Source organism: Leptonychotes weddellii, unplaced genomic scaffold (genome assembly GCF_054177405.1).
Source record: "Leptonychotes weddellii isolate Sample4059 unplaced genomic scaffold, ASM5417740v2 HiC_scaffold_10633, whole genome shotgun sequence".
In the NCBI taxonomy this organism is placed as follows: Eukaryota; Metazoa; Chordata; class Mammalia; order Carnivora; family Phocidae; genus Leptonychotes; species Leptonychotes weddellii.
Genome location: NW_027683282.1, coordinates 1 through 7,313, shown reverse-complemented (window position 1 = coordinate 7,313; position 7,313 = coordinate 1). Strand labels below are relative to the sequence as shown.

The 7,313-nt window shown below is 67.4% G+C and overlaps 1 protein-coding gene across 1 annotated transcript; it reads left to right on the top strand.

Annotated features, from left to right (window-relative positions):
- Nucleotides 1-177: 177 nt before the first annotated feature.
- Nucleotides 178-7,025, top strand: MIB2 (MIB E3 ubiquitin protein ligase 2). The gene is made up of 15 exons (XM_081809520.1): nt 178-1,482; nt 1,557-1,728; nt 2,615-2,721; nt 2,806-3,000; nt 3,149-3,291; nt 3,398-3,505; nt 4,488-4,592; nt 4,674-4,836; nt 4,917-5,050; nt 5,143-5,291; nt 5,382-5,538; nt 5,627-5,787; nt 5,888-6,014; nt 6,121-6,354; nt 6,811-7,025. Exons 1-15 carry the CDS (start codon nt 1,236-1,238, stop codon nt 6,991-6,993), a joined length of 2,385 nt encoding a protein of 794 aa, XP_081665646.1. The 5' UTR covers nt 178-1,235; the 3' UTR covers nt 6,994-7,025.
- Nucleotides 7,026-7,313: the final 288 nt, after the last annotated feature.

Below are 7,313 nucleotides of genomic sequence, written 5' to 3'. Positions count from 1 at the left end.
TTTTTTTTTTTTTAAGATTTTATTTATTTATTTGAGAGAGAGAGAATGAGAGACAGAGAGCATGAGAGGGAGGAGGGTCAGAGGGAGAAGCAGACTCCCTGCCGAGCAGGGAGCCCGATGCGGGACTCGATCCAGGGACTCCAGGATCATGACCTGAGCCGAAGGCAGTCGCTTAACCAACTGAGCCACCCAGGCGCCCGCTTTGTGAATTTTTTGTAAATGAGTTCAGATAGTGGGCACGTGGCTGCCTTCCTTCAACATCTGTTGAGTTCTGCCTCCCAGCTGCTGGCTGTGTAGTATGGTGGGTAAACCACATCTCATGACCCAGTTCACCCTTGGGGAGACAGGCGCCCTTCCCTCTGTACAGCCCGGAGAAGACCCCAGAAGTCGGGCCTCGAGTGACCTCGAGGCGCTGTCCACTGACCTAGGGTAGCGTCCCACTCGTGTGCAGTGGCCTGGTGAGTCTGGCAGGGGGCACCTGCGCCAGGCTGTGCCCCTTCACCCCGGGGCGCCCACTCTGTATACGTCTGAGTTCTCTGGGCGCGGAGACAGGACCTCTGTGGGCAGAGGCGTCTTCTCGGGCCTGCGGCCTTGTCAGTCTCTCAGTGGTGTGGACGCTGGTTCCTGACTTCGGCACAGCCCAGCTTACCAACTGGCTGCATGGCGAAGAGTCTGTTTTCTTCTGAAAGCTTTATTGTCTTACCTTTCATGTTGATACCTGCAATCCAAATCCATTAATTGTAGAACAAATATGTGCCGAGGGGCCGTTGTGTGCCAACCACCCAGAACTGGATCTGCCAGCGCAGGTGGACCCTCTGTGGGCATTTGCCAGGTCTTGTTCCCTGGCGGTCCACCGACCTCTCCACCGGGACTGCCCCCTGCTTCTGCCCGTGCTCACCACGAGGCAGGGTCTCATAGTGGCCCCAGGGGCCTTTCCACAGAGGTGCCCACCTTCCTCCAGGACAGGTGCTGTTTGCACCTCTGAGCTCGTGTGCCCCGCTGCTGGCCAGTGGCCAGGTGAGCCTCATTTGGGCTGTAGTGCACGCGCTCGCCCGCTTCTCTCGGCCTCAGGGCGTTTGCACTTGCCCTCCTCCGCCTCCCTCCCTGGCTCTCCCAGACTTGTTCTCACCTGTCTCCCCGGCAGCCCGCCCAGAGCTGGCGAGAGCCTGTGTGGCCTTCTTGATGTGGCCTGAGGGTGCCGTCTGCCTGCAGGTCCCGGAGCAGTCCTGCCCGCCATGGACCCAGACCCCCAGGCAGGCGTGCAGGTGGGCATGCGTGTGGTGCGCGGCGTGGACTGGAAGTGGGGCCAGCAGGATGGCGGTGAGGGCGGCGTGGGCACGGTGGTGGAGCTTGGCCGCCACGGTAGCCCCTCGACCCCTGACCGCACGGTAGTCGTGCAGTGGGACCACGGCACTCGCACCAACTACCGCGCAGGCTACCAGGGCGCACACGACCTGCTGCTGTACGACAACGCCCAGATCGGTGCGTGCGGCCGCCGCAGGGCCCGGGGGGTGGGGGGCAGAGCCCCGCGCTCCCTGACCCTGCCGTGCCCCCAGGCGTCCGCCACCCCAACATCATCTGTGACTGCTGCAAGAAGCACGGCTTGCGGGGCATGCGCTGGAAGTGCCGCGTCTGCTTCGACTACGACCTGTGCACGCAGTGTTACATGCACAACAAGCACGACCTTGCCCACGCCTTCGAGCGCTACGAGACGGCTCACTCCCGCCCGTGAGTCCCGCCGCCGCCCCTGCGGCCTGCGCCGCGCCCTGGCCTGGGCGTGTGGGGCCCTGGCGGCCCTGGGTCCTGGCCTGCGGCACTCCCGGCCTCACGGCAAGCACGCACAACACCTGGGCAGGCCTTGGCCCCGGAGGAGTGGCCGTCGGCCCCACCCCCACCCCGTGGAAGGTAGCCCTATCCACCGGAGCAGGTCTGCGGAGGCTGGTGCTGCGGCCGGGGTCCTGGCACCAGCCCTGGAGCTGGTGTGGCCGGCTCCCCGGCGCAGCCGTGCTGGGGGCGCTGAGACGTCCAGTGTGTGTACGGCTAGCATCCCCTGGGGGTGCCCCGGCAGCCGTGCTGGGGACTAACCCAGAGGCACAGCTGGGGAGACCCTGTTGGCCTGCCCAGGGGGCTCCATCGCTGGGCGGGCGGGTAGGGAATGAAGCTGGGAGGGTCTCCTGGGCCGGGGTGGCCACCCAGAGGCCCCACCCACGAGACGCTGCCGCCCTTGTCTCCCGGACACTTCCCGCGCACGTGGAGGGGAGGTGTGTATTTGGTCCCAGCTGCCCACTGGCCAGAGCAGGGGCAGGGATCAGCTGTCTGGGCACCTCCGGGCAAGCTGCTGTGCCTTCATTCTTCCATTTCCTTGTGCCGACCTCCCTCCCGCCGGGCCAGGCTGTGTGCTGAGCTCTGGGGACAACCCTAACGGCACGTGGCTCATTAGGAGGGAGCAGGTGTGGAGGAGGGCCGCATATGGAGGCCATGCTGCGAGGGGGCCCAGAGTGGAGGCCGCTGACCGGCTGGGCCGGCCATCCTCGGGCGAGAGCTGGGTGGGGCAGAGGGCTTGCACCCTCACCCTGCTTCCCACGTGGCCCAGCACCCACTCACTCTCTTGCAGGGTCACGCTGAGTCCCCGCCAGGGTCTCCCAAGGATCCCGTTGAGGGGAATCTTCCAGGGGGCGAAGGTGGTGCGGGGCCCTGACTGGGAGTGGGGCTCGCAGGACGGTGAGTGGGGATCGGGGCTGCCGCGGGCTGTGGCTAAGCTTCATAGCAGGGGCTTAGCCTGCGATGGGGCCCTTGTCTCCCCAGGAGGGGAAGGGAAGCCAGGCCGAGTGGTGGACATCCGTGGCTGGGACGTGGAGACGGGCCGGAGCGTGGCCAGTGTGACGTGGGCCGATGGCACCACCAATGTGTACCGTGTGGGCCACAAGGGCAAGGTGGACCTCAAGTGTGTGGGCGAGGCGGCCGGTGGCTTCTACTACAAGGAGCACCTCCCAAGGCTCGGTAGGGTCTGGCCCCAAGGACACCGCACCTGCGTGCCCAGCTGCCCTTCTGCCCTGGCTGGGTCCTGGGGCAGCGCCGGGTGGGGGCTGGCTGGTGAAGCCGCCGAGGGAAGGGACGCTGCTGAGGGGGGCCTGTTGCCCACCCCCAGGCAAACCGGCAGAGCTGCAGCGCAGGGTGAGTGCTGATGGACAGCCTTTCCAGCACGGGGACAAGGTTAAGTGTCTGCTGGACACAGACATCCTGAGGGAGATGCAGGAAGGCCACGGCGGGTGGAACCCCAGGATGGCGGAGGTGAGCCACCCCACCTGCTGAGCCCCCTGTCCCCTCCCCTCCCCACATCCTCTGGACCCCCAGCCCTCCCGCTCCACCCAGCCACAGCCTCCATGACCCGCCACAGTTTATCGGACAGACGGGCACCGTGCACCGCATCACGGACCGTGGGGATGTGCGTGTGCAGTTCGGCCATGAGACCCGCTGGACCTTCCACCCTGGGGCTCTCACCAAGGTGCATGGGGGGCTGGGCTGAGCCCCGTCTGTTCGCTTCTGCACCCCCTCCACGTACCTGACCGGCTCTGGGAATGCCTTTCTCCAGCCCTGAGGGCACAGGGGAGGGCTTTGTGGGGTCCAGAGGGGCTGAGTTCCACAGAGGGGATCCAGGCGTGAAGGGACACAGAGGAGGGTGAGGCGCCTGCTGGGGGCTGGTGGAGGCTGGGGGCTGGCGGCCCAGGCTCCGGCCTTTACCCTGCTGGCCTCAGGAAGCCACTGCTGCATTACAGGTGGGAGGTGACCTTCTAAAATGCTCCCTGTGGGTGTGGTGTGGGGAGCACGTGGGGGCAGTGGAAAGGCCCTTTAGGAAGAGGATGGGGACAGTGGTGGGCACAGTGAACTCTGTTTGGGAAGCAGGGTTGTGCGGATAGGGGCCCTGGGTGGAGGCATGTACCCCTAGCGCTCGGCCCTGGACCTAGAGTCCTGGCCCCGGGGGGCGGGGAGGTGGGGTGGGGTGTCATAAGTCCCATGGTTTGCAGAGTAAGTCTTGCATAGAGGAGGGCACAGGTGTGGGGGATGTAGCCAGGAAAGGTTTGGGGATGGGGGAGGAGTGGCTCCTGACCCGCACTCCCATGGCAGTCTGACCCTGCCCCCTGGTTGTCCCAGGGCCCCACCCCCACCCCCTGTGCCCGTCTCGACTGGCCTCGGCCATGCATCAGTGTGTAGGGACAGGCCCGCCTTGACCTTCACCCCAGAGTTGGCTTTGGTCTGGTCTGGATGCCACTGCCTGGCTGTCTCTCTGGCTGTCACCCCTGTGGCTCTGGGGCTGGCCACCCAGGACTGCCCTGGTCACGTGTGACCCTCATCCAGCTCTGAGGCAGGGGCTGGGGTCAAGTTCAGGTCTGCCTGTCCTGTGGAGCTGAGGGGTGCCCTCCTGCTCCATGGCCCTGGGCAGCCACACTTGCCTGGGGGTGCCCCTCACATGCCTCTCTGTCACTCAGCACAATGCCTTCTGGGTGGGCGATGTGGTGCGGGTCATCGACGACCTTGACACAGTGAAGCGGCTGCAGGCCGGGCACGGCGAGTGGACAGACGACATGGCCCCTGTGAGTGTCCCGGCTCCCACCCCCACCCCCTTCCCTGCCCCCTGGGAGGCCTGCCTGTGACCCTACTCTCTCCCGACTCAGGCCCTGGGCCGCATCGGGAAGGTGGTGAAAGTTTTCAGAGATGGTAACCTGCGCGTGGCGGTCGGTGGTCAGCTGTGGACCTTCAGCCCCTCCTGCCTGGTGGCCTACCGGCCCGAGGAGGATGCCAACCTTGATGTGGCCGAGCGCGCCAGGGAGAACAAAAGTGCGCGTGCCCAGCTTGGGTGGCCGGCGGGAGGCAGGGCCACCCCGGCCACCACTCAACTTGAGCCCTGCCCCACCCAGGCTCCCTGAGTGTCGCCCTGGACAAGCTTCGAGCCCAGAAGAGTGACCTCGAGCACCCAGGGAGACTGGTGGTGGAGGTGGCCCTGGGCAGTATGGCCGGGGCTCTGGACCTGCTGAGGAGGCACCCAGAGCAGGCGAGCTCCTGACGCCCTGCCCGTCCTCCCTTTAGCCAGCCCCGGGGAGAGGGGAAGAGGGCCGGGGACTGACCTGCAGGCTCTCCTGGCAGGTGGACACCAAGAACCAGGGCAGGACTGCCCTGCAGGTGGCCGCCTACCTCGGCCAGGTAGAGCTGGTGCGGCTGCTGCTGCAGGCGCGGGCGGGCGCGGACCTGCCGGACGAGGAGGGCAACACGGCGCTGCACTACGCCGCCCTGGGGTGAGGCGCGCGCAGGGCCGCGGTGGGGGCTGGGCGGCCCGCAGGTCCAGCCGGTGGGCATCGGGCCCCTCCTGCTTCCTCTTCCGTCAGGAACCAGCCGGAGGCTGCCCGGTTGCTCCTGAGCTCCGGGTGCGGGGCCAATGCCCTGAACAGCACCCGGAGCGCAGCCCTGCACGTGGCCGTGCAGAGGGGCTTCCTGGAGGTGGTGAGGGTCCTCTGTGAACGCGGCTGTGATGTCAACCTGCCTGTAAGTGCTAGGTCCCCTGGCTCTGGCCCCGGGGTCAAGGACACAGCGGCATTTATCTTCCTGCCAAGTGACCCCCCCCCCCCGGCAGGACGGCCATGCCGACACACCTCTGCACTGTGCCATCTCGGCGGGTGCTGGCGCCAGTGGCATCGTGGAGGTCCTGACTGAGGTGCCGGGCATCGATGTCACTGCCACTAACAGTCAGGGGTTCACCCTGCTGCACCACGCATCCCTCAAGGGCCACACACTGTGAGTTTGGGGGGACAGAGCCAGCGGCCGGGTTCCCGTGGTGCTGCTGGGCCACTGTGGGGACGCTCCGGACCCCCGGCATGTGTCTCCGCTCCCACAGAGCTGTTCGGAGGATTCTGGCTCGCGCGCGACAGCTGGTGGATGCCAAGAAGGAGGATGGCTTCACGGCCTTGCACCTGGCCGCCCTCAACAACCACCGGGAGGTGGCCCAGATTCTCATCCGAGAGGTGTGGACACGGGGCCCTGGACCAGCCCCAGGGCGTCATGGGGGGGTCAGGGCCCATCTGGGGTCCCTGGGCTGAGCCCGTGCCCGCCCCTTTGCCCTGTCCTCAGGGCCGCTGTGATGTGAACGTCCGCAACCGGAAGCTGCAGTCCCCACTGCACCTGGCCGTGCAGCAGGCGCACGTGGGGCTGGTGCCGCTGCTGGTGGACGCAGGCTGCAGCGTCAACGCCGAGGATGAGGAGGGGGACACGGCCTTGCACGTGGCACTGCAGCGTCATCAGCTGCTGCCCCTGGCGGCTGATGGGGCCGGGGGGGACCCGGGGCCCTTGCAGCTCTTGTCCAGGGTGAGGAAATGTGGATCTGGGTGAAGAGGTGGGCCCTAGTGCCCGGCCGCAGGCAACAGGCAGGGTCTGAGGGACTGTCCACCTCCACTGTGGGTGGCTGACCAGGGAGCCCGGCCTTCTCGGGGGTGGCTTAGTCTCGGGGGCTGTGGTTTGCCGGAGGCGTTTTCTGCGACCCAGGCACCACAGCGTGGCCTGACCAGCCTGGGAAAGGGGATGGGGCGCAGTGTGGGGGGGGTTGTCTGGGAACTCAGCCCCTGCCCTGGAGTTCCCTGGCAGGGGCGCTTTTCCTGCCTACCTCCCTCCTGTTCCGGCGGCCTCAGATGGTGAGGGGGTGCCAGGGCCTGGGACCCGAGGCCCCGGGCAGCCAGGTGCTGGGAGAGTCTCCCCGCAGGCCAGCGGGCCGGCCCTGGAGCCTGCTCCGGTGCCCGTCCTCACCGGCCTCTGTCTGCCGCCCAGCTACAGGCCTCGGGCCTCCCGGGCAGCGGGGAGCTGACGGTGGGCGCGGCCGTCGCATGCTTCCTGGCGCTGGAGGGCGCCGACGTGAACTACGCCAACCACCGCGGCCGGAGCCCGCTGGACCTGGCCGCCGAGGCCCGCGTGCTCAAGGCCCTGCAGGGCTGCGCGCAGCGCTTCCGGTGAGCCCGGCGGGGTGGGGGGCGGTCCCCGGCGCCCCGGAGCCCTTTCAAGCCCCCTCCTCCAACCGCAGGGAGCGGCACACGGGCGGCAGCGGGGGCGCGGCACCGGGCCCGAGGCTGGTGCTCGGCACCCCCAACACCGTGACGAACCTGCACGTGGCCGCGCCGTCGGGGCCCGAGGCCGCCGAGTGCCTGGTGTGCTCGGAGCTAGCGCTGCTGGTGCTGTTCTCGCCGTGCCAGCACCGCACGGTGTGCGAGGGTGAGTGCGGGTGTGTGTGTGTGCGTGCGCGAGGGTGAGTGTGGGGGGGTGTGCGCGTGCGCGAG

What these genes read in the sequence shown, in the direction of transcription:
- MIB2 (XM_081809520.1), top strand. Translation starts at nt 1,236, where the DNA reads ATGGACCCAGACCCCCAGGCAGGCGTGCAGGTGGGCATGCGTGTGGTG. An exon ending in ACCCTGGGGCTCTCACCAAG is followed by an intron (nt 3,506 to 4,487) that starts GTGCATGGGGGG and finishes TCTGTCACTCAG; the next exon opens with CACAATGCCTTCTGGGTGGG. An exon ending in GGACAGACGACATGGCCCCT is followed by an intron (nt 4,593 to 4,673) that starts GTGAGTGTCCCG and finishes CTCCCGACTCAG; the next exon opens with GCCCTGGGCCGCATCGGGAA.